This window comes from Thalassophryne amazonica, chromosome 7 (assembly GCF_902500255.1).
Source record: "Thalassophryne amazonica chromosome 7, fThaAma1.1, whole genome shotgun sequence".
NCBI classification, from domain to species: domain Eukaryota; kingdom Metazoa; phylum Chordata; class Actinopteri; order Batrachoidiformes; family Batrachoididae; genus Thalassophryne; species Thalassophryne amazonica.
This window is the reverse complement of record NC_047109.1, coordinates 35,983,524-36,011,388: the sequence shown is the minus strand read 5'-3', so window position 1 is coordinate 36,011,388 and position 27,865 is coordinate 35,983,524. Positions and strand designations below refer to the sequence as shown.

The following is a 27,865-nucleotide window of genomic DNA, read 5'->3' as shown; positions in this document are numbered from 1 at the left end:
GGGCCCTCAGAGATCTTTCAATGTTATTGTTAGAGCAGAATTATGTTGCGCAACATTTTGTGGGCCCCCTCCCATGCTCTGGGCCCTGGGTACATAGTACCTTATACCCCCCCAAGTCTGACGCCCCTGGTGATCAGATACAGGCATGTATCTGAATGTGGTGAAAGTTTTTAACTTGCAGAGGGATTCACTTATCTCTGCAGTGGCATTTATGTTTCTTGGTTCTTGATCGCTGAGATTTAGAAACACCTGGAAGAGCTTATGAAGTAATGAAGTCGATGGACAAATGTGTTTGGTGTTGTTGATATCATTGCAGGAGAATGAAGGTTCAAGTCTTTAAGGGTCCTGGTGCTTCCTTTCCTTGTTATATGGTTGTGAGCTCTGGATGCTAACCAGTGACCTAAAAGGCAATGACGGGATGTCTTTGGCACTAACTCTCCTTGGATGAATCACTGGAACTGCTTTGCATGAAATAAAATTTCTTACCACCTCTCAGATGAGGCGTAAAACTTGCATTGTGAAGGAAGACTAGCTTCAACATTCTGGCCATGTGACACACTTCTCTAGGCATGATCAAGCACGGAGGTGCCTCAGTGCTAAGGATCCCAGCAATGTGAAAGGCCAAGGGGACAGCCACATATAACCTGGCTGTGACAGATGGCTACTTTTGTGAAATGGGTATCAATCTGTTGTCTGCCTGGGCGGCTGTCATCCAGGGCCAGAGTTAGTTCTGTAGTGGATGTTGTAATGTGCAGCACCAGCACATGCTCCCAGACATGACCTGACCTGTAATCCACAAGCAGCCTCTGCCTGGGTGTAGCCATGTTTGTATATGCCATAGCATACTAACGCCTGATTCTGAGTGTCGTTTTTCCTCCCTAGGTGTTACTGATTTTTCAAAACTGGCAGTTGGCCTTGTTACACACTCCACTTGACTTTGACTGATTTGTCCGCAGACTCTCTTAACCACCTACAGGATGTTGACAGGTTGTTGAAGCACCCAAATAACACACATTCCCATTAGACTCACTGATTGGATGGAGAAGAGTTCAGTAAAGTTGGGCTGAGAGTCCCCCAAATAGGAACTGTTTCCATAGGCATGGTGAGGAAAACTCTCACCCCCCTCGCCACCTTTTGGACTCGACAGAAGGATCCCAATCTGGGACGTCCGAACATGATATGGGAAGTTCTTATTAGCTGCAGAAGGTCGTGTGATTGCCTACAAGAAAAAGAAGAAATTCTATTAATTTCAATTTTTCTTGTGCTGTGACTGTGTACTGTATGTGCACAGTGTATACAAAGTAATAGTACACATGAAAAATAAGCGACGTGAGAAATGTAATACGTGCATTTAGTAAGAACATAAAAGAGATGTAGGTGAGGAGTATGGTCCATTAGTAAAGGACAATGTGTTGGAGGTGAGGGAGAGGTGGATAATGAGGTGTGGAAGAGACAATCAGCTGAAGGAGAGCCAATAACGTACGACACACAGACACTGCTGGAGAAGGTTAATTTGATATGCTATGTGTGGTCAGGTTTGTGTCTGTGTTTTACGAACAAGAAAGACGATGTGAGCGTAGAGGTGTATGCCGAGCTGAATGCCGTTGACAATCTTTTCCCGCGCCCAACGAGGAATCCCAAAGTTGGCAATCAGAGCCATAACTGGCACTGCAAAAAACCTGGAGAAGACACAAGAGAGCAGATGAAGGATAAGGATGGCAAGAGACATATTAAAGAAGCAAATGTGATGGTGAGGACTGAGAGAAAGATAATGAGACAGGAGAGAACTAGAGATAATATTAGTCTTTGTAATCCACCCTTCACTTCATTACGTGCAGTGAGTGAGGAGGGAGAAGCTGAGCAGTATGTCAAATTATTTTTTAATGAGGAGCTTATGCAAAAGGAATTTCAAGAACAAAGATTTTAAGTATCTTTTGCACTCATATGTGAGTCCATAAATTACACCGCTTGGAGAGACTTCAGTTCATTTGCACACTAACATGTAGAGCAGTTAATATCGCTTGCAAGTTAACATCACTTTGAGCAGATGGAATCAGTTAATCAGTGAAATCACCTGCTGGAGTGGGTGGTTGCAAAGAAAACCTGCACCCTCTCGGCCCTTTCTGGAACAAGTTGAATACCCTTGATTGTAGAGTGCAGAGGTTGGATACAGTGTGTTGTAGAAGTGTTATTTCAAACTAACAAAGCTTTAAGGTACAACTATCGTGCACACACTTTTACACAGCTGCACCATTTATACAAATTGAAGAGAAATGTGCGCTGTTTGGCCCCTCGCTCAGCTCCTGTTATCTGCAGTAAGAATGATACAGAGAAGCCGAGCGGGACTAACCAGAGGGTGTATGTAGTGAAGAACGGGATGTAGAAAGGCTGTTTCTCGGGGTAGTGCTTCAGGGAGACCATGACAGCGTAGCAGAACCAGACGTAGGCCAGCAGCTGCAGGCCCATTAGTCCATAACCTGCAGGGCTGTCGTAAGCGTAAAGCACTTCACCTGGATCAAAGAACTAGAACAAAGTCATGAGAGGTTATACACACAAACGGAAATGTGCAAACGTACAGGTAGTTAAAGGCATTATCTTAAGGCACACTGACACTTGCACACATTTAACCCCCGCACTGCTGCGGATGCTGTGGTATATAAAATAATTATTTTGTAGTGGATTAATCATTTGCTGTCAGAGTTTGATTGATGAAACCACCTCTGATCACTTCCAGAATCACAGAGGAATTTCTACTGCTGCTGCTTGTCTCAAGTGCTTCATGACGTGGAGAACGCATATGGAATCGGCTCAAAGGTAATTATTTGTTATATTTATATTGTAATGGCTTGGTAAAACAGTTGCATTTTCATTCCTTTTTATGAGTATCTGTAAAGTTATGTTTATTATAGATTTAACATCTCATCATAATCGTTCAGATGAGCTATGCTGTGATGTGGTGCACTGACGTAATGATTTGCACTCGCACTCAGTGTTTTTGAATTGTTTGCCCAATGTTCACATGAAGTTCACATAATTAATGTACGCCAGAAATTTTGAACATTTCAAAATTGTCTTTGCGCACTTGCAAAGCTGCGCACACTTTACAATTTCCAGTGGTTTACAATGAGTTTACTCTCTGGCACAGCAGATTAATGTACCAGTGCGCGGCTCAAATTGGTGCAAGTGTCAAGGCACCTTTACACACTGTAGCTGCTTCCCTAACAACAGTGTTTTTGTCATCCAACACAGCTTGGACCATTCTCAGTCAATTTACATGCACTTTACATGACTTGTAATCTGAACACACAGTAAGGCGCTTGGGATGGGCCACAGTGTAGCATTAGATAAACCAGAAGAAATTCTCTCCATGGTAGGAATTTGTCATATATTTTCATATCAGCTCGTGCAGAATGATGGTGGACGGTGGAGTTCAAAATGTACAAGGAAGAAAAATTCACCAGAGCATAAAATACACAATGACAGTGTGATTCTGCAGTGTCATAAACAAGGTTGGGTAGGATTACTTTGAAAAAATACATGTGGATTACATGTATGTATGTACATACAAGTATGTACATATGTATGTACATATGTACATATAAGTCCCTGTTGGTAAATGATATAATAATTGATCAACATATTGATTTATTCTGCCTAACAGAAACCTGGTTACAGCAGGATGAATATGTTAGTTTAAATGAGTCAACACCCCCGAGTCACACTAACTGTCAGAATGCTCGTAGCACGGGCCGGGGTGGAGGATTAGCAGCAATCTTCCATTCCAGCTTATTAATTAATCCAAAACCCAGACAGAGCTTTAATTCATTTGAAAGCTTGTCTCTTAGTCTTGTCCATCCAAATTGGAAGTCCCAAAAACCAGTTTTATTTGTTATTATCTATCGTCCACCTGGTCGTTACTGTGAGTTTCTCTGTGAATTTTCAGACCTTTTGTCTGACTTAGTGCTTAGCTCAGATAAGATAATTATAGTGGGCGATTTTAACATCCACACAGATGCTGAGAATGACAGCCTCAACACTGCATTTAATCTATTATTAGACTCTATTGGCTTTGCTCAAAAAGTAAATGAGTCCACCCACCACTTTAATCATATCTTAGATCTTGTTCTGACTTATGGTATGGAAATAGAAGACTTAACAGTATTCCCTGAAAACTCCCTTCTGTCTGATCATTTCTTAATAACATTTACATTTACTCTGATGGACTACCCAGCAGTGGGGAATAAGTTTCATTACACTAGAAGTCTTTCAGAAAGCGCTGTAACTAGGTTTAAGGATATGATTCCTTCTTTATGTTCTCTAATGCCATATACCAACACAGTGTAGAGTAGCTACCTAAACTCTGTAAGGGAGATAGAGTATCTCGTCAATAGTTTTACATCCTCATTGAAGACAACTTTGGATGCTGTAGCTCCTCTGAAAAAGAGAGCTTTAAATCAGAAGTGTCTGACTCCGTGGTATAACTCACAAACTCGTAGCTTAAAGCAGATAACCCGTAAGTTGGAGAGGAAATGGCATCTCACTAATTTAGATCTTCACTTAGCCAGGAAAAAGAGTCTGTTGCTCTATAAAAAAGCCCTCCGTAAAGCTAGGACATCTTTCTACTCATCACTAATTGAAGAAAATAAGAACAACCCCAGGTTTCTTTTCAGCACTGTAGCCAGGCTGACAAAGAGTCAGAGCTCTATTGAGCTGAGTATTCCATTAACTTTAACTAGTAATGACTTCATGACTTTCTTTGCTAACAAAATTTTAACTATTAGAGAAAAAATTACTCATAACCATCCCAAGACGTATCGTTATCTTTGGCTGCTTTCAGTGATGCCGGTATTTGGTTAGACTCTTTCTCTCCGATTGTTCTGTCTGAGTTATTCTCATTAGTTACTTCATCCAAACCATCAACATGTTTATTAGACCCCATTCCTACCAGGCTGCTCAAGGAAGCCCTACCATTATTTAATGCTTCGATCTTAAATATGATCAATCTATCTTTGTTAGTTGGCTATGTACCACAGGCTTTTAAGGTGGCAGTAATTAAACCATTACTTAAAAAGCCATCACTTGACCCAGCTATCTTAGCTAATTATAGGCCAATCTCCAACCTTCCTTTTCTCTCAAAAATTCTTGAAAGGGTAGTTGTAAAACAGCTAACTGATCATCTGCAGAGGAATGGTCTATTTGAAGAGTTTCAGTCAGGTTTTAGAATTCATCATAGTACAGAAACAGCATTAGTGAAGGTTACAAATGATCTTCTTATGGCCTCGGACAGTGGACTCATCTCTGTGCTTGTTCTGTTAGACCTCAGTGCTGCTTTTGATACTGTTGACCATAAAATTTTATTACAGAGATTAGAGCATGCCATAGGTATTAAAGGCACTGCGCTGCGGTGGTTTGAATCATATTTGTCTAATAGATTACAATTTGTTCATGTAAATGGGGAATCTTCTTCACAGACTAAAGTTAATTATGGAGTTCCACAAGGTTCTGTGCTAGGACCAATTTTATTTACTTTATACATGCTTCCCTTAGGCAGTATTATTAGACGGTATTGCTTAAATTTTCATTGTTACGCAGATGATACCCAGCTTTATCTATCCATGAAGCCAGAGGACACACACCAATTAGCTAAACTGCAGGATTGTCTTACAGACATAAAGACATGGATGACCTCTAATTTCCTGCTTTTAAACTCAGATAAAACTGAAGTTATTGTACTTGGCCCCACAAATCTTAGAAACATGGTGTCTAACCAGATCCTTACTCTGGATGGCATTACCCTGACCTCTAGTAATACTGTGAGAAATCTTGGAGTCATTTTTGATCAGGATATGTCATTCAAAGCGCATATTAAACAAATATGTAGGACTGCTTTTTTGCATTTACGCAATATCTCTAAAATCAGAAAGGTCTTGTCTCAGAGTGATGCTGAAAAACTAATTCATGCATTTATTTCCTCTAGGCTGGACTATTGTAATTCATTATTATCAGGTTGTCCTAAAAGTTCCCTAAAAAGCCTTCAGTTAATTCAAAATGCTGCAGCTAGAGTACTGACGGGGACTAGAAGGAGAGAGCATATCTCACCCATATTGGCCTCTCTTCATTGGCTTCCTGTTAATTCTAGAATAGAATTTAAAATTCTTCTTCTTACTTATAAGGTTTTGAATAATCAGGTCCCATCTTATCTTAGGGACCTCGTAGTACCATATCACCCCAATAGAGCGCTTCACTCTCAGACTGCAGGCTTACTTGTAGTTCCTAGGGTTTGTAAGAGTAGAATGGGAGGCAGAGCCTTCAGCTTTCAGGCTCCTCTCCTGTGGAACCAGCTCCCAATTCAGATCAGGGAGACAGACACCCTCTCTACTTTTAAGATTAGGCTTAAAACTTTCCTTTTTACTAAAGCTTATAGTTAGGGCTGGATCAGGTGACCCTGAACCATCCCTTAGTTATGCTGCTATAGACGTAGACTGCTGGGGGGTTCCCATGATGCACTGTTTCTTTCTCTTTTTGCTCTGTATGCACCACTCTGCATTTAATCATTAGTGATCGATCTCTGCTCCCCTCCACAGCATGTCTTTTTCTTGGTTCTGTCCCTCAGCCCCAACCAGTCCCAGCAGAAGACTGCCCCTCCCTGAGCCTGGTTCTGCTGGAGGTTTCTTCCTGTTAAAAGGGAGTTTTTCCTTCCCACTGTAGCCAAGTGCTTGCTCACAGGGGGTCGTTTTGACCGTTGGGGTTTTACATAATTATTGTATGGCCTTGCCTTACAATATAAAGCGCCTTGGGGCAACTGTTTGTTGTGATTTGGCGCTATATAAAAAAATTGATTGATTGACATACATTTGGATTACTTGTAATCTGATTACTTTTGGATTATATTTCAAAGTAATCCTACCCAACCCTGGTCATAAATGCATCTACGTGATGAAGAAGGATTTTCAGAACAACAGAATAGTGTGTGTTGGTGTGTGTGCTCATATCTGCTTCGTGTCACAGAGTTGGAGGAAAATTGTGAGAATATTCACTGTACGGCGTACCGGCTGCATTGAGTGAAAAAAACGAGGCCTTAATTCACAATGTTCCAAACTCTACTTCCAAGATACAATTTACTTGCATGATTTGGTGAATTAGTTTTTTCATTTGATGAGTATGTGTGCTGTGCTGAACACACACACACTGCACACTAAATTAAGAGCAACACTGAGTGGAAGATGTTATCGTGTGTTTATGTGGATAATAACATGAAAATACATTTATTGAGCACAGAATAGATTTTGTTTGTTCTGAGAAAGGAATGCATATCTTTGCTGTATGCACTGATAAAATTAATGATTTAACTTGTGTGCTTGAATTAATTAAATCAAATCCAACTGTGAGAATGAATTATATGTTCTGCACATTCTGTCAACACATTCAAGTGAACACTTTGGAAGTCTGGTCCTCTAAAGGTCCCCAGCTTTTTTTCTTTTTTCTTTCTTTTGGCTGCTACGACTGAATATTTTAAAGACTGGAAACATCCATCTCCTCTTCACCCAAACAGGGAAGTCTTGTGAATTTTGGCCAGGGTTGAGTGTGATGAATGGCACCATTTTCATTTATATTGTTATTGCCAAAAACACAATGAAATATAGTGATCGAAGTTGAGGTGATGGGAACAAAAGGCTTGTATTTAATCACCTAATAAGTGATGATGGTGTTTTGGGCAAAACATGAATTGAACCAATCAGAATGTCACTTGTCATTGCCTTAAAGAGACAGATGTATCGGCAACAGGCACACTGCTATATTACATACACCTTTTAGAAATTACAGCCAATTTTAAATACAGTTTCTCCATTTTTGGAAGTCATAAGTCATTGGAAAATTAACCGACAAGCACTTCCATGTCACGGTGTGGCCTGTTGCCTCATCATTCCATGGAAAATTAAAATGATAAATGGTCTGGAGTTGATTCCAAGTGTTGAATTTTCATTAGAGAGTAGTTCATGGACCCTTCAATATGAGGTCCAAATAGGTGTCGATGCAAGAGAAGGAAGCCATAATTAGTGTGACACAAATGCATAGTCTGCACTAACTTACAGCACCCTGGGCGAATGTTGATAAGCTTAACAGCAACAAGTGACGCTTTTCTGCAGAAAGCTTTAACAAAGTGCAGTTCAGTGATTTTGGCATTTGACCTTTTTGACCCCCCAAATCAATAGGGTTCTTGAGGCCACCGTGCATAACACACATATCAAATTTGGTGAGTATCAGGTAACTAGTAAAAAATTTTTTTGCATTCACAAGCGTTTTACAAAGTACACTCCAGTGACCTTGACATTTTCACACAAGTGTCAACAGGCATTTTTGAGTCAATATGCAGAATGCATATACCAATTTTGGTGACGATCGACTCAGTATAAGTGAAGTGATCTCTCTCAGAAGTGAAATGAGGGTCATGGGGGGATGGAGCCTATCTCAGCAGCATCCCTAGGCCTGTAGTACTGCCAGTGAAACTGGCTCTCTGGTGTTTATTGATAATGTTCCTGCTGATGGAAGCACCGACTGCACATACTGATATCTACCCACTGGCTGTAAATTAAATCTGGCTTACAGTCTCATTGTCTGTTTGTTTTCACTATGAGTCACCACAGCAGATCCAAGGTGGACCTGCATATTGAATTGCTCCAAGTTCTACGCCGGATGCCTTTCTTGACGTAACTCCATATTATATGGAGAAATGTGGCCGGGGGGGGGGGGGGGGGGGTTCAACCAGCAACCTTCTGCACTGAAGCCAAGTGTACTAACCACTTGGCCACTGGCTGTACCATAGGAAAAGCAAAAAAAAAAAAAAATCAACAGGCAGAAAGCAGAAACTTTAGGATTAGGGAGTTATACAAAGTCAAAAGGCTTGGAAGACCACAGAAAACAAGAGAAGGTAAAGAAAAACCTCTTCACAACATCAGGAGGAGGTCAGCGCATCATCTTTAAAGTTTGCAATCAACAGATACTTTCATTAATGTAAATTCCAAGAGTTTACAACAAGGCGTAAACTAGAGTCCCTTTATACAAAGAGTAGTGACAGCTGAGAACATGGTGCCATTTTGGGGCCATCAGTTAATCAGTTAACCACATACAGCAACACATCCAGGTACAGGTACTATCAAAATAAATATAAAAATAGTTAAGCTATCCAATTTACATAAATTACAATTTATGATTATTTATTTAATTAATTTAAAGCCTGCTTTATTCTTCTGGAACATCATACACATTGACGTATCATGACGTCAATGTGCATGACACCTTTAAAGTTCTCAGTTGCTTGATTATGCTTTATTATGGATTAATTTGACCCTCAACAAAATTTTCTTTCTACAATCATCACCTCCAATTCAAAGGTAAGGTGTACACTTAACTCTTTTTCTGACTCCATGTTGTAAATTTACAGACTTTTCTGCCCAATGTATGTGATCCCAAAATGTAATTAGTGTGCGCACCGCAAAAACTTTAAAATATGAGAGGAAAGAGTGAAAGCAGAAAATTGTCAAATCACAGGCTTTTGCTGTGTCTGATTTAACAGGTGCAGGTCAGGCTGAGGGTCCGAGTCTGAGTACAGTTTGAAAAATTAAACAGACAGGCATTTAATCACAGAAATGAATCTGGTCCCACTTTCCTCGAATTGGTGAGTGTCAGCGCTGAACTTTAATTTTGTACCTCTGTTACTGTGCACGTCCAGACTGCTTGGGGTTTTTAATGGAAATACACTGTGATCAGACGGGACATTTTATCAGATGTGAGCAAAAAATCCGTTATATACTACATTTACTACATGGACTTTTTTGTCCGGTGACTGCGAATATCCATTTATACGATGACGGTTTAGGTGGGTTTTGGATGGATGGATGGATGGGATTTATTGTCATTGTCATTACAAGTGCAACAACGAGATTACGTCCACATTCAAATTGTCACAGACAAGATACAGCAATTAATCCACAATTATTACTTGTTTACCGTAATAATGGCACACATCAGAATTAAGACAACACATATACATTTGACATTGTTTATGTGCACTAAACTTGAAACAGTCCGTTTTCCGAATTGAGGTGATGTGAGTGTGTGGTAGCTGCAGCAACATGTAGTCACTCCGCCGCCAGCTTGTGGGGAATGGGGACCTACCACAGTTAAAACTGCACAGCCCCCGGAGGGGGAAAGGAGTAGCATGAGCGGAGGCCAGAAAGGGGTGTGTGATGGGGACAGGAGGGGGTCAGGGACGATGTGGAGCATGCTTTCAGTGTCTGTCCATGTGTGAGTCATTTTCTGTCAGTGTGTACTGGAGTTTAGAAAAGATAAGAAGGCAACCAAATGTTCACCAAGGCCGTAGAAATTCTTCTGGAGGAAAACAATGGGGCATTTTGTCCTTCAGAGGCTGATAAGCCTGCCATGTTTATGGCTGAGCAGTGAAAAACACTTTTACAGCTTCACATGAACAACTAGAACCAAATTATGAATATTCCCTGGTCTCCAACATCTTCCCTTGCAAGGCGAGCATTTTGCTCCGAGATGTTATCCATTTTGCGTCCGAGTTCAAGGGTTAACGCAATCTGAGAATGTATCACCTTGCCCACCTCATTAATCATGATGGACAGGTGAGGGGTCGTGGTTCTGGTGGCAGCTGTCCTGCCAATTTTCCGGTAAGTCAGGGCAGCACATAAGCCAATAACTACCAGCCCTCCTACAATGAATCCAAATATAAATAAATCCTTGACGTCCTCAACAGAGAATGGCGCAAAGCATGCGACCCGCCATGTCTCCCAGGCATCAAGAACAAAGCCCGCAGTGTAGGTTCCATCTGGGCACACAGGGTCCCCCGGCTGTGATCTTCTTGTTGAAAAAATGGTGTCAATAGTGTTCAGAGACCAGCTGATCAATTCTATGGTTAATCCAATATAGTTTGAAGAATTCACAGTCTGGTGAAGTAGGGGACTTGAAGGCTGGAGCACAGATAGAGGAGAGAGGAGGAGATGCGACTGCCCTCGCCGGAGTCCCAAGCTGTTCATGGGACAGTAAAACTCGATGTTCTTCAATAAATTTACCTCACAAAACTTTGACGATGAAGTCGCTTCCATCCCACCCGGCTGACTTTATTTTTCCAAATTTTTCTTCTGTTTGGATCTGAAGGGAATCTGTACATCTTGAAGCCCTTGTTGTGTCTGTCTGTGCATCCAAATGCACAGCAACCCGACATTTTCAGCGAATGAATAAATAAAACAGCTGGATAAAATAGCTGGAAGGTTATTTTGGCCCCAAGATGGCACCACAAGTCACGTGACTGTTTTTTTTTTTCGGCTTGTCGTGTCGCTACTCTCTGAATAAAGGGACTCTAGCATAAACCACTGTAACTCTCAAGAACCGGAAGGTCAGATTAGACTTTGCCAGAAAACATAAAGAAGCCTGCCCTGTTCTGAAACAAGATATGAGGTCTGTTAGAAAAGTTTCCATCCTTTTTATTTTTTTCAAAAACTATATGGATTTGAATCATGTGCGCTTGCATCAGCCAAGCTTGAACCTTCGTGCGCATGCGTAAGTTTTTTAACGCCTGTCGGTTTTCAAAGTAGGATAGTAGCAGTTTACACAGTAGGATTAAGGAGGATTGGAAGTCTCACAGGACATGTTGTGGCATGCCCAGCTGTTACACAATTTCTCGGATACTCACTCGACTGAAAAGCCACCGAAAGCCGTCTGAATCTTCCGAATGGTTTCCAACACGGAGGTGTTTTTTGTTGTGCGCGCCATGAGCGGCTCCATCCCGACGCGCGAATTCCTCCGCACGTCTTTCATTACAAAATCTCCTGTAACAGTGGAATGTGCTGCAAAAGTGCTCATGTCCACATTTTCTGCGATTTCTCTGGTAGTCACACGACGTCCCGGATCAACACAGCCTTCACTTTGGAAATGATCTGGTCGTTTCAGCCTGTCGATGGCTGCTTGAAGCGCGGCGCGCCCTCCGCTGCTGTGGGCCGTCATTAATCCGGTTGTAATCCTCCTTAATCTGTGTGACGCCGATAGAATCTTCACCGAAAGTCATCTGAATTTTCCGAATGGTTTCCACCTGGCTGTCTCACACAGTTTCTGAAAAAATTTTCATGGAGCAAAGCGGCAGTCGCTCAGCCATTTCCTTGACAATGAAATCCAATGAGGGGGCTGGACAAGTGCTCACTCAAAGCCTGCCCGTAGGCGAATGACGCAACCGACAGGCGTGAAAAAACTCACGCATGCGCACGAAGGTTCAAGCTTGGCTGATGCAAGCGCACATGATTCAAATCCATATAGTTTTTGAAAAAAATTAAAAGGTCGGATATTTTTCTAACAGACCTCGTATATTGGACAGATGAAACCGAGACAGACAGCACGGTGTCTTTGTGGTTAGCACTGTTGCCTCAAATTGTCCGTAGGTGTGCATGCAAGTAACCCTTAACTGCAGTAAGCGGTTGAGGATGAGTGAGTGAGTGAGTGAGTGAGTGAAACCAAGATTAACTTGTACCAGAATGGGGTGAAGAGAAGTGCATGGAGAAAGAAAGGAAAAGCTCATGATCCAAATTATTCAACACCATCTGTCGAGCATGGTGGAGGCAGTGCTGTAACACGGGCCAATATTATTGCCAATGGAACTAGCTCTTTGGTGTTTATTGATGATGTTCCAGCTGATGTAAGCAGCATAATGAATTCTCAAGTGTATAGGGTGATTATTATCTGTTCAGGTTCAGCCAAATGCTTCCAAACAGGATGGAGCTTCACAGTGCAGATGAATAATGACGGAAAATATCCTGCCAAAACAACCCAACAGCTTCTTAAGGAAAAGAAATGGAATATTCTTGAATGGCCAGGTCAGTCACCTGACATCAACCAAACACAGCTGCTTTTCATGTCCTGATGGCAAAACTGAAGACAGAAAGACTCACAAAAGTTGCAACTAAAGGAAGCTGCAGTAAAGGCCAACTGCAGCAAAGCATCTTAAGGGAAGTCAATCAGCATTTGTTCTCAGTTTCCAGACTTCAGTAACTGAGTGCAAACCATTTTTATCATTGTATGAATAATAATTCTCAGTTAGTTTGTTACTTTTGACCCAAGAAACCGGAGGGACTATGCATAAAAATGGCTGAAATTTCTGAATGATTTTTTTTTTTTTTAATGCCACGCACGGCACTTGCACAGCGTGGCGGGGCATATAGCATTCGGGTTGTCCGTCCGTCCATCCTTCCGTCTGTCTATCCGGCTGCAATTCGTTCGCCGTAACGTAGCTCGGCACCTCTTGCTCACAAAAACTTCACATTTGATGGGTGTATGCCTTGGAGGAGTACTTCGCATGGGTTTGAAGGCCGGTAACCTTGACCTACGTTTCAAGGTCACCAATGGTCACAACTGTCAAATCCTTCACCTGAAATTTGTTTGGCACAATGTACCTCTGCACCTACTGCTTACAAAAACTTCATATTTGGTGGGTACATGCCTTGGAGGAGTACTTTGCATGGGTTCCAAGGCCGGTGACCTTGACTTACTTTTAAAAAATTACCAATGGCTGCATTTGTCCGACAGCTACCGACTTTTTATGGTCACTGTTGGCCACATCCTCTAAATAAATATAATGTCAATCTCCAGTTTTTCCACTGTGTATCCCAGTTTACATCAAACACATAAGGGTTCAACCAAATACCTACCCCACACATGTACATATTACTGCACTTTACATGGAAAATAGTACTGCGCGCGGGGCATTTCGTGATGAACGTCTCTAGTTTTATTTATTTTCATTTATATGGTAAATGGACTGCATTTATATAGCACTTTTCCATCTGCATCAGATGCTCAAAGCGCTTTACAATTATGCCTCACATTCACCCCAATGTCAGGGTGGTGCCATACAAGGTGCTCACTACACACAGGGAGCAATAGGGGATTAAAGGGCTTGCCCAAGGGCCCTTAGTGATTTTCCAGTCAGGTGGGGATTTGAACCCATGATCTTCTGGACTCAAGCCCAACACCTTAAGCACGAGACCATCACCTTTATATAGCACCAAATCACAACAGAGTTGCCTCAAGGCGCTTCACACAAGTAAGGTCTAACCTTACTAACCCCCAGAGCAACAGTGGTAAGGAAAAACTCCCTCTGAGGAAGAAACCTCAAGCAGACCAGACTCAAAGGTGTGAGCCTCTGCTTGGGCCATGCTACAGACATAAATTACAGAACAATTCACAAAACGAATATACAGGAAATGCTGTTGGTGCACAGGACAGGATGGTCACCAGCACAAATACAAATCCCATCTCTTGGTGGAGCAGCACCTTAAACAGAGAGAAAAAAATAGAATCAGGCATCAGAAAGACAAGAAATACAGTACAATTTGCCAGCATTAATCAACAAGAAAAACAGAAGAAATACTAAGGTGATCGCCGACCACTAGCCCTAAGCTTCACTAAAAGATGCAGAATTTAGGTAAAGTTGAGAACGCGGCATGCTCCGTTTCCTAATAAAATGAATTAAAAGTGTAAAAAGTGTAAGACGAAACTATACCAGTATGCTAGCCATACGAAAGGGAAAATAAGTGCGTCTTAAGTCTGGACTTGAAAGTCTGCACAGAATCTGACTGTTTACATAACTGATGCAGGGAAATCATTCCACAGAACAGGGGCATGATAAGAGAAAGCTCTATGACCTGCAGAATTCTTATTCACCCTAAGGACACAAAGTAGTCCTGCACCCTGAGAACGCAAAGCCTGGGCCGGTACATAAGGTTTAATTAGGTCAGCTAGGTAGGGAGGTGCCAGTCCGTGAACAATTTTACAAGACTAGTAGCAGAACCTTAAAATCTGATCTCACTGGGATAGGAAACCAGTGAAGGGATGCCAAAATGGGTGTAATGTGGTTGAACTTTCTGCTTTGTGTCAAAAGTCTGGCTGCAGCATTTTGAACCAATTGGAGAGCCCTAATGCTAGACTGCGGTAAACCAGAAAATAGAACATTGCAGTAGTTCAATCTAGAAGAGATAAATGCATGGATCAGGGTCACAGCATCAGCCATAGACAGGATGGGATGAATCTTCATTATATTTTGCAGGTGGCAGAAAGCAGTCCTCGTAATATTTCTAATGTGGAGGTCAAAGGACAGTGTAGGATCAAAAATTACCCCAAGGTTCCTCACTTTGTCAGTGTGATGTATGACACATGAGCCTAGGCTGAGTGTTAACTGGTCAAATTGATGCCGATGTCTCACTGGACCAAGAACCATCATTTCAGTCTTTTCAGAGTTTAAAAGTAGGAAGTTTCTAGATATCCAACTTCTCACTGATGCAAGGCAATCTTCTAAGGATTTTATGTGAACGAGATTACCAGCAGTTATCGGCATGTATAACTGAGTATCATCTGCATAGCAGTGAAAGGTAATCCCAAAACACCACAATATGTGCCCAAGGGGTGCTATATAAAGGGAGAAAAGCAGGGGGCCTAAGACGGACCCCTGTGGAACTCCAAATTTCATGTCACTAAGGTTAGAGGTAGTGTTACTGTGCAAAACACAGTGAGAACGACTGGTCAAGCATGACATCAGCCATGCAAGGGCACTCCCAGTAATCCCAAAATGATTTTCCAGCCTATCAAGTAGAATATGATGATCCACGGTATCAAATGCAGCACTGAGTAGAGTAAAAAAGTATTTAGTCAGTCCCTGATTGTGCAAGTTCTCCTACTTAGAAAGATGAGAGAGGTCTGTAATTTTTATCATAGGTACACTTCATCTGTGAGAGACAAAATGAGAAAAAAAATCCAGAAAATCACATTGTAGGATTTTTAAATAATTTATTTGTAAATTATGGTGGAAAATAAGTATTTGGTCACCCACAAACAAGCAAGATTTCTGGCTCTCACGGACCTGTAACGTCTTCTTTAAGAAGCTCTTCTGTCCTCCACGTGCAAGGTTGGGTAGGATTACTTTTAAATGTAATCCAAAAGTAATCAGATTACAAGTATTCCAAATGTATGTACATACAGTAGTGTTCAGAATAATAGTTGTGCTATGTGACTAAAAAGATTAATCCAGGTTTTGAGTATATTTCTTATTGTTACATGGGAAACAAGGTACCAGTAGATTCAGTACATTCTCACAAATCCAACAAGACCAAGCATTCATGATATGCACACTCTTAAGGCTATGAAATTGGGCTATTAGTAAAAAAAAGTAGAAAAGGGGGTGTTCACAATAATAGTAGCATCTGCTGTTGACACTACAAACTCAAAACTATTATGTTCAAACTGCTTTTTTAGCAATCCTGTAAATCACTAAACTTGTGCTGGCGAACTGCTTGATAGTCCCTCCTCCCTTTCCATCAGTGGGGGATGCCAGGTGGAACGAATCTGCTGCGCAATCTATGCGTGCCCGGTACGTTTAAAATGACGGACCTGTCACTTTTGGGTGTTGGGGTCGCAGCGCTTGTAAAGATCGTAGCGCAAGAAAATTCATCTGTAAAACCAGAGTGACTGTGCAGAGATGATTCCTTTCTGCAAACATTTGAAAGACAGCCGGTAAGCGCCATATTACCCTGCAAACTGTGAAACTTACCTGAGCAGTGTGGTGTGTTCAGTAACGTTCTGGAAACACGGACTCTAAAAGACTGTGGTTTGATTGAATTGTTTGTTAATGTGGTTTGCTGTGCTTTGTGCAAGTTGGGGCTAAAAGAAGGTGTAGTTAAAAGCTACAGTTAAAACAAGGCGTAGTTAAAAGCTACAGAGTCTGTTTGCCTAAAATTAGAATAAAATGGTAAAAGCCCAATTGATGGAGATTTTATGAGTTGTTACCATTTATTTAATTAATCATTGCCTGCTTACATGATATTCAATGTAATCAAAAGTAGTCTGAGTTGAGTTTCTGCTTCTTGTGAAATGAACTGTATCAACTATCTGTTATCTGTGTGATGTGGGAGTGAAACCAGCCACAAGACTGAAAGAATATGTGTCTTAGCTGACTTGTTAAAGGATTCTACATTTATTATTGTCTGAATTATTTTCTTTTATACTTCATTTACTCATTCAATCATAATAATTATGTACCCATTCATATATGCTGCATTTAAGCTAAATGATTGCTCAGCCACAGTGATGAACTAAAGGTTGTTTCAGGACTCTGTTGACATCGAAACTTAACTGCTTACTCCCTTCTTTCTGTGAAAGAAACACAGGTCTTAGGTTTGTACGCTCTCTCTGAAGCTTCTCCCCTTTGCGCAAAGCTCACAAAAGAGATCTCTGTCTAATGTTGTCTCTTTTTATGTGATTGTGCTTTGAGAAACTGTGTTTTGCAGGATACGATCTCAGGCACAGTTTAAGTGCCAGGTCCAGTTAGGGCAACGGACCTGACATTTTCCTGGCGCCCAACGTGGGGCGTCGACACATCCTCCCTCCGTAACCAGAAGACGACGCGCCGCAACCCCGTTAGATGGAGGAAAAGACCACCACTTCAAACGTGGCCGGCGTTTTAGACTGAAGTCGACTTGTGGCTCGGAGGAGGGATTGACGACACTCTACGAAGCCACTAGAATCACAATTTTGACGTAAGTAAGGAGTCTTTTGTGTGGGATTGTGGACTTTAAGTTAATCACTGCAGTGTAACTAAAACACAGGAAGACCGTTCAACACGTGACCTGTGATTAAAACACAGGAAGACCGTTTAATACGTGACCTGTGACTAAAATACAGGAAGACCGTTTAATACATGACCTGTGACAGGAAGACAGATTTATTCTTGACCCGATGTGATATTTGCCACAGGATGACAGTTAACACTTGACCTGGAGAGCAATTCTAAGACTATTATTTACCTCAAAGAGAGACAACTGTGACAACGTGTAGGATTGTTTTTTTCTCCAAATAATTTAACAAATTCTAATTGGACATTTTAAAAAGTACTGAAACCCCAAGTTTACCTGAAGGGGTAATGAATGAATGGAACGTATGATTGGGAATGATCGTAAGCGAATTCCTGTAACTCCGGTTGCAGTGTAGCTTGCGTGACATTCCATACGCACAAAAACTCAGCAGCAACCGCAAGGAAGCAGAGGCAAGGTCGACCCGCCCAATCTAAGGATTTGGTAGAAGCTTGGTCGCACCTCACGGACGCGCCAGAGTCATTAAAGGGGTCTTGAAATATCACTGATTTAGATGGCCCTAGGCCTAACCCCCTCAGTGGTCTAAAATGGGAAACACACAGGGTACATTAAAACTCGAGGGCGACCCCAAATATATGGAAAGGGTCTCCCCGGGATCCACACAGTACTGTAAAGACTGGAAAAAGAAATCTGGTTTCACAAATAAACTTGTGGTGGAAAATTGTCAAAAGGGTGTAAGTGACGTCACACTTCAAGTAGCCACAAAGACAGGAAAGAGTAAGTTAAAAAAGGAGGACGAATTGAAAGTATCGAAGAGATGGTTAGATGAGGCACAGAAGAGACAGAAAGCAATCAATGACAGGAAGAGTCAGAAAGGAAAAGACAAGATAATGTATGTAAGACCTGAAGATAATGAGACAGTGACCGGACGACAACAGCCACCATTACAGCCGAGACCACAACCTGGACAACAAATTGTACAACATCCATCACAGCAGAATTCACAAGTACAACAACAACAATCACAACTTACAGACTCTGGAAGTACACCCTGGAGATTGGATCTACATTAAAGTAATCAAAAGGAAATCTTGGTCCAGCCCAAAGTGGGAAGGGCCATTCCAAGTGTTACTAACAACACCAACTGCAGTTAAAATCGCGGAGAGGTCGAGTTGGATCCACCTAAGTCACTGTAAGCTGGTAAAACTCCTGGACAACCCAGAGGAAAAGGCATCCAGCCCAGAGGAAAAGGCATCCAGCCCAGAGGAAAAGATCATCTTGGGTGCATCTATCCCACTACAAAGACAAAGACCAAAGGTTGAAGCAGACGAGTAACCAGCTGTGACCAAGGAGAGGCCTGTCAACTCAGACCAGGATCAGAAGCAGACGTACTACAAGCTTGAAATAAGAGCACTGAAGCTGACGTGACCAGACCAGGAGACAGAAGCAGACGAAACTGCATCTTTGAAAACAGGAGACAAGACGATCCTGTTCTAATCCTGTGCACCTGTGTTTAAAAGAAACGTCAAGAACAGGGCACAGGACAGAGTACATGACACATTATCTTAAGTCCACTTGCAACATGCCTTACACATACTGATAATAGTACAGATTTATGCACTACAACTGAAGGGAAATAACATAAAAAAAAAAGGTTCCAGATTCCCTCAGTCCCTTGCTGAACTAAACTGAGACTGTGAACTGTCACCTTCAGCCCCTAAGCCCACATAAACTGCTCCTTTTGAACTGTCACTAAAGACGACACCTGTGCCAGTCAACATGAAGGACGAAGAGCTCCTGCTGAGGAGAGAAAGAGTTAGACGATGTAAGGGAAAAATCCGAGAGGTTCATAGCAGAAAGAAATGCTCTTGTTTTTGTTGTTGTATGATAATGTTGCTTCTGTTAGCAGGGGTAATATATTTACTTCATCATTTCTGGTTACAAGGGACAGCTAGACAAAGCGAAGCGTTCGCAAAAATCAATAAAAGATACATACCTAAACAGATGTTAGCACTACTCGATGAGATAAAAAACGATACCAGAGACAATCCATTACAGCAAAACTCTTGGTACAATTATGCAACAATCGTAGCTCAATCAGTTAATGAGACAGACTGTTATGTCTGTTCATACATCCCAATATCCAGCACACAACCAACTTTATGGGCACGACCATTTAGTTATGGTGTCACTGACTGTATTGTTCAAGCTATGTACGTAACAATGACTGGTGAGGATCACATATATATATGTCAAAGCATACAGCGGATGGAATGGATCTCATTGGGGGAAAATTTATGACCCGTGTAGTCAATTAGTAACCTTGACTAGGATTAAGGCATCTGCACTTGTGGCCAAAACTGTTATAATACCCCACGGAATTAAATTTCCAATTTGTTATTATCAGGAAGGGAATGTATCAGTGGGACGGTTGACTGCTAAGAGATGTGTAGAGACTCACCTAAATGTTGGAGAGTGTATTCAAGTTAACACAACCAAATCTGAAACCCTATATTGTGGAAAGTGGGACAGACCCACCTGTCCAACAGATCACAATTGCTTCAGGATAGCAAAATTATGGTTACCGGCCCAGAACGGAACATGGCCAGTGGATGACGTGTTCTGGGTTTGTGGTACAGGCTTGTACCTGAATCTCCCACCGGGATGGGATGGAATTTGCGCCCCTACCCAGGTGTCAGATCACACATTTGTTGTCGCGGCCGAGCCCAAAAGGCCAGAAAGGGTGAGGCGGAATTTAGACGACGTGGAGATTCACCAGGTAAAACACATCTGGCAGAGCGATGATGTGCCCGAGGAGTTTAAGATCTGGAAAGATTGGGAGATCGGTGGTCTGTCCGTGTTGCCCTGGTTGGGTATTCCAAACTTACAGTTTCGATTAGAAACAGTAAATTATCAATTGGCTGTATTCCTAAATACGTCTCTCGTAGTCAACAAAGTACAAAACAAAATGTTGACCGAAATCCGTACGATGTGGTTTGCTGTGCTTTGTGCAAGTTGGGGCTAAAAGAAGGTGTAGTTAAAAGCTGTAGTTAAAAGATACATTACATAAAAGCTACAGAGTCTGTTTGCCTAAAATTAGAATAAAATGGTAAAAGCCCAATAAAATGTAGTTTGTAGAAATGTAAAACTATTTATTTATACCAAGCAAGGTTTATATTTATTTATACCAAGCAAGGTTTAATTTAGCTAAAAATGTACAGTTAAAAATCTCTCGCTAAAAGTATAATCTATTTACTTAGCTAAAAACAGAGTGAAAAATTTGCTGTTTGGCTAAAACAAATATTTTAGATTTATTAATTTAGTCGAATAATGAACTGTTTTGAAATCTCTTGGCTACAATATGTGATGTTACCTTGGCTAAAGACATAAATATAAAAAATGTACTTAAAATCTTTTGCATTGGTAAAATGTATTTAGACCTTTTGATTTACCTGCTAAACCTTTAACCTTCTGCTGAAAGTTATGTGTTCAAAGTTATCCTACAATTCATATGGCTTGTAAATAGTAGCTGAAATCTTTCACTAAAAAAAAAAAATCGTTAAAATCTTACTACTGGCTAAAAAATCTTTGACTATTAAATCTATTTGGCTAAATACCGTCATAAAAATATTTTGATTTAAAAGACAGAAATATTATTTGTAATATTATGATTAATGTGTTTTCATGTACTACTATAAGTAATTTTGTGTTTTTGTTCTCTTTTTGAGGTTTTTCACCTAACTGTTCAACATGGAACAGTAATAAAATGGGCTATGGCTGCTCACTGAGTGAAATCCAGCTGACATTCAATGTAGAAGGTTTATCTTTTTCAAGTGGGGAATTGCACATACTAAGTCAGAACACAACTTGACAAAACTAGTATTTAGTTGTATAACCACAGTTTTTCATGATTTCTTCACATCTGCGAGGCATTCATTTTGTTGGTTTGGAACCAAGATTTTGCTTGTTTACTAGTGTGCTTGGAGTCATTGTCTTGTTGAAACACCCATTTCAAGGGCATGCCCTCTTGAGCATAAGGCAACATGACCTCTTCAAGTATTTTGACATATCCAAACTGATCCATGATACCTGGTATGCGATATATAGGCCCAACACCATAGTAGGAGAAACATGCCCATATCATGATGCTTGCACCACCATGCTTCATTGTCTTCACTGTCAACTGTGGCTTGAATTCAGAGTTTGCGGGTTGTCTCACAAACTGTCTGCGGCCCTTGGAACCAAAAAGAACAATTTTACTCTCATCAGTCCACAAAATATTCCTCCATTTCTCTTTAGGCCAGTTGATGTGTTCTTTGGCAAATTGTAACCTCTTCTGCATGTCTTTTATTTAATAGAGGGACTTTGTGGGAGATTCTTGCAAATAAATTAGCTTCACACGGGCGTCTTCTAACTGTCACAGCACTTACAAGTAACTCCAGACTGTCTTTGATCATCCTGGAGCTATCAATGGGTGAGCCTTTGCCATTCTGGTTATTTTTCTATTCATTTAACGGTTGTTTTCCATTTTCTGCCACACATCTCTGTTTTTTTTTTTTTGTCCATTTTAAAGCATTGGAGATCATTGTAGATGAACAACCTATACTTTTTTGCACCTGCGTATAAGTTTTCCCCTCTCCAATCAACTTTTTAATCAAACTATGCTGTTCTTCTGAACAATGTCTTGAACATCCCATTTTCCTCATGCTTTCAAAGAGAAAAGCATGTTCAACAGGTGCTGGCTTCATCCTTAAATAGGGGACACCTGATTCACACCTGTTTCTTCCACAAAATTGACAAACTCACTGACTGAATCCCACACTACTATTATTGTGAACACCCCCTTTTCTACTTTTTTCTTTTTTTACTAATAGCCCAATTTCATAGCCTTAAGAGTGTGCATATCATGAATGCTTGGTCTTGTTGGATTTGTGAGAATCTACTGAATCTACCGGTACCTTGTTTCCCATGTAACAATAACAAATATACTGAAAACCTGGATTAATCTTTTTAGTCACATAGCACTACTATTATTCTGAACACTACTGTACATACATGTAATCCACATGTACTCTTTCAAAATAATCCTACCCAACCTTGTCCACGTGTTACCTGTATTAATGGCATCTGTTGGAACTCATTATCTGTATAAAAGACACCTATCCACAGCCTCAGTCAGACTCCAAACTCAACCATGGCCAAGACCAAAGAGCTGTTGAAGGACACCACGAAGAAAACTGTAGATGTGCACCAGACTGGGAAGAGTGAATCTACAACAGTCAAGCAGGTTGGCGTGAATAAATCAACTGTGGGAGCAACTGTAAGAAAATGGAAGACATACAAGACCACGGATAATCTCCCTCGATCTGGGGCTCCATGCAAGATGTCATCCCGTGGAGTCAAAATGATCATGAGAACGTGAGCAAAAATCCCAGAACTACACGGAGGGACCTGATGAATGACCTGCAGAGAGTTGGGACCAAAGTAACAAAGGCTACACACAATGCAGAGAGGAACTCAAATCCTGCAGTGCCAGGCGTGTCCCCCTGCTTAAGCCAGTGCATGTCCAGGCCCATCTGAAGTTCTCCAGAGAGCATATGGATGATCCAAAAGAGGATTGGGAGGATAAAATGTGGTCAGATGAAACCAAAATAGAACTTTTTAGTCAAAACTCATCCCAAGAACACCATACCTACTGTGAAGCATGGAGGTGGAAACATCATGCTTTGGGGCTGTTTTTCTGCAAAGGGGACAGGGCAACTTATCTGTGTTAATGGAAGAATGAACGTGGCCATGTATCATGAGATTTTAAGCCAAAACCTCCTTCCATCAGTGAGAGCATTGAAGATGCAACATGGCTGGGTCTTCCAGCATGACAATGATCCCAAACACACCACTCAGGCAACAAAGGAGTGGCTCCGTAAAAAGCATGTCAAGTTCCTGGAGTGGCTGAGGCAGTGTCAAGACCTCAACCCCATAGAAAATTTGTGGAGGGAGTTGAAATTCCATGTTGCCCAGCAAAAGCTCCAAAACATCACTGCTCTAGAGGAGATCTGCAATGGGCCAAAATACCAGCTACAGTGTGTGCAAACCTGGTGAAGACTTACAGGAAATGTTTGACCTCTGTCATTGCCAACAAAGATTATGTTACAAAGTATAGAGCTGAACTTTTGTTATTGACCAAATACTTATTTTCCACCATAATTTACAAATAAATTCTTTAAAAATCCTACAATGTGATTTCCTGGATTTTTTTTTTTCCCCTCATTTTGTCTCTCGCAGTTGAAGTGTACCTATGATGAAAATTACAGACCTCTCTCATCTTTCTAAGTAGGAGAACTTGCACAATCACGGACTGACTAAATACATTTTTACCCCACTGTAACAGCAACAGAACCGTAGTGGTGTCAGAATCCATTGTAAGCAGAAGATCATTCACCACTTTAGTGAGAGCCATCTCATGATATTTTCTAAAAGCAGACTGCAGTGGCTCAAAGATATTATTCTCCGTAAGATAGTCCACAAGCTGCTGTGACACCATTTTTTCCAGAATTTTAGAGCAAAATGATAGATTTTATATCGGTCGATAGTTTTTCAATACACTAGGGTCAAGATTAGGTTTCTTAAGTAATGGTTTAATCACTGTAGATTTGAAACATTGTAGGAACAGATCCAGAAGTTAAAGACAGATTAATCATTTCCAGCACAGTCGGCCCAAGAGTGGGCCACAGGTCCTTAAACAGTTTTGTTGGTATAAGATCAAATAAACAGATTGTGCTTTTTGTGATATTTTTGCTTAACCCTCTGGAGTCTTGGCTATTTTGGGGTGTTTTTGAATACTTTTGGTTTTACCTTCATAATTTACCTTAAAGTATTTACTTGGCCTTGTTTGGGATCATTTTTTCAGCACAACCTCACCTGTGTGACTTTACAGTTTTTCTTTCATTCTGACATACTGCAAAAAAACAGTGACCCAATATTCACCCCAAAACATAAAATCGAATCAGAAAAAAGTTAGTTTTTTTTACTGTGAAAAACAGAAATATTTTGACAAACCATTTTCATAACTTAGAATGTAAATATAAATTGTAAACTTCAAAAATATATGTAAAAATGTAGCATAAACAAAGTTATATACAACAATTCACATTAAAATGCAGGAAATGCTTCAGGTGTTTTTTGTGGCTATTTACATCCAATAAGAGGCCACACAAATTATATTTGTGCCACTCAGAAAAACAATTCCTGTTAAATGCACTTCAGAAGCTTAAAAAAAATTACAGATATTCCACCTCAACATCCATGTGTATTTTTCCCAAATTCCTTGTTTTTGTAACATTTTTTTGGTATTGGTACAGACTGTCCTGGCTGTGTTCATGGCCAAAAAAAAGAAAGAAAAGGGTGTTTTGGACTTTGGGGGGGCGGGGGGTCTCTACCTGAACTCCTGTGTTCTCCGCCCCTGGAGCCTGCTCTGTGTTCCAGGACTAGGCACTGGAGCAGAAACACAAGAGTCCTGGAGAAGATGGAAAGAGAAGCGCGTAGTCCGGTCCACTGTGCAAATCTGTGCGCAAAGATCGGTGAATCCACCTGCTCTCGTTCGTCCAGACCAGAACAATAAAGTCCAAAGTCCAGAGCGTGATCAATCATCAGATTGATCACGCTCTGGTTCAGACTCAAGTCAAATCATGTGAGTGGAAGCAGTAGTCAGCAATGACAGTGCCTTGAGGTAAGCACTCCGCACTTTGATCGTCTTCATGCAGTTCAAAAAAAGAGAGAAAGACTTGATGCGCTATTCCATGATGCCTGATTATTTTGGAGCACTAAATAAATAAAAAACTACACCACACACTAACTACACATGTTAAAACACTCCACCCCACACACACTAAAACACATTGCAAGCACGGCAAATATCACAACTTTCAAAACTGCTCGCATCTGCGTTTTGCTCCACACACCTTCTCTCAGCAAGGAAATTACGTGGATTGGGGATCATTGTTTATTTGGTAATATATTTTACACCAGTGATAAAGAAAAATTAGTGTTTTTTTTTTTTTACTTCTTTCCTATTGCAGACAGAGAAAGACGGAAGAAAAGTCTTGTTCGCAAAACGCGTGCATGCACATACACCCATGTGGGGTCTGTGCACTGTCATCAAACCTAAGTGAAGCTGGGGATTGTGATTGGTTAGTTTCTGATTTTTCCACAAATGCTAACACCCCTTTCTCCTGCTGCAGCTGAGGGAGTCCTGTTTCATTCCAGCCCTCTCCCTCCTCCAGGTGAAAGGAGGAAATGAGTCGTTTTGCAGCTGCTGTCTGCAAAACACGCAGCAAATATGAGAATATTATCCCCCAAAAAACTTGCATAAATTATTAATCATAATTCAAGTTATACTTGGCCTATTAACAAAATTTAAAAAGTGGTGTGGAGGTTGAAGTCTCCACGTTCAACACGCATGCAAACAGACTTTCAGAGTGGAGCCGATTGTTTGCTATGTCCACTTAATTAGGTCGTGTGACTTTTAATGCGAGGGCACGTCATTCGACCACAGACGGTTAAAGCTAAAATTCTACACCATAAAAACACCTTGATTGTTTCCTTTCAACTCAATTGTGGTCATGCACAAATTTGCAAATCACTGTCCCAATACCTATGTGCCTGACAACAGATATCAAACTCAGAAGAAAGAGGATTTCTAGTGAAGAAAGGTTTCTGTGTGTAAATCAAAGCATGTGAGTGAAAGCAGCAGTCAGCAATGACAGTGCCTTGAGGTAAAGAATTACAGCACCATGTGCAACACCTTCTCCACATCATCCAATCACTGATCTTATACATATCCCACCAGGTGCAGGCAGTACACCTTGGTTATTTTCTAACTTGATGCTCTATTGCCCATCCATGTGTATCCAACCAGACTAAGGTCGTAATGAGGCCACATATATAAGGCGTATCTGAATATTGTGTTGCGTAAATAGCAGAAGTACCTCTGTGTTCAATTTCTGTTTTTTTTTTTTTTTTTTGTCTATGACACAATTCTTTTCTGTCTCCTCATGATAGCACTGCACCAACCTGACATTGGACCACACCTCATCTAACAACTGGCACGCCCATGGATATATGGATGAATGCAAATACTTTTGTTATTTTAAAATTGTGGACACTGGGTGAGAAAATGGCAACTGCATCAGGTGAAAAGTAGCAATGCCACTTGCACGGCTCTGTGTAGTGCACTGCGATGGGTGGAAGGTGACATTGACACAACTGGGTCATCAGCCTGTGTAAACACATATTTGTGGTGTGTTTGTGTGCATCTGGATTGCATTTCACAGGCCGGTGCCTGGAGAGCGTACAGGGTTACCATTACTACATAATGCATGACAGCCGGTTAGATTCTCACCTGCACACCCATGGTGTGCAACATTTTTCCAAAGACTTAATTTCAGTTCCAGAAGTAGCCTAGTTCATTTTATTTTTAGCAAGGGTTCCCCTGAGTATGGAGCACTTTAATAGCAGGGACCAAGCAAGAGAGCGAGAGAGTGGATAAATTACACTGCTAAAACAAATGGCTATAAGTCATTATACGTCAGCTATTACTGTTAAGAACAGGATGGACGTTAACTTTGCAGTCTTCCTACTGGATCATTGCCATGCTGTAGCCAACCAGATATCCTAAAGGTACATATGCCATTACATGTTACTCAGCTAAAGACACTGTAATAATTAAATCGTAACATAACTGTTACGCACTGAGTGATACTGAAAAAACCCCACCATGAAATGTCTAATCCATCTTTATATTAAGAAAACAAACAGATTTCTAAACCCTTAAAAGTCATTGAACTATGATTACTTATTTTAGGGCCCCTTCACACACAGGACGATTGAAGCTGACTAGCGCACAAAGGAGGAATTGCTGCCTGTAACACCTCGTACACCTGTCCCTACAACTATTCGTGCACACCAGCGGCTGAAAGACAGAGAGTGCCCTGTGAGAGCTCATTCGATCCATCTCGCGGCAGGTGTCGGCCAAATTCCAGGTGACACACGTGAACATCCAACACTGCTCACTGGACACTTAGAAAATGTGGGGCCATTCATGCTGTTAGCATGAAAATAGTGAGCAGACAACCACTGTCGAGCTGCATGTGAAATTTGTCTAAGTGCCCCCACGACTGTGGCGTTGCAAAGCAACACACGTGGCATGCCAGAATATCGGC

General features: G+C 41.1%; 1 protein-coding gene across 1 annotated transcript in view; it reads right to left on the bottom strand.

Moving 5' to 3' along the window:
- The window catches only part of tmem145 (transmembrane protein 145), a 109,649-nt gene that overhangs the window by 25,355 nt on the left and 56,429 nt on the right, over nt 1-27,865 (bottom strand). Inside the window, exons 8-10 of the mRNA XM_034173604.1 lie at nt 2,351-2,523; nt 1,559-1,679; nt 1,031-1,219 (exon numbers count right to left, since the gene is read on the bottom strand). Of these exons, the coding sequence (XP_034029495.1) occupies nt 1,031-1,219; nt 1,559-1,679; nt 2,351-2,523 (483 nt within the window). The remainder of the gene's footprint in view (nt 1-1,030; nt 1,220-1,558; nt 1,680-2,350; nt 2,524-27,865) is intronic.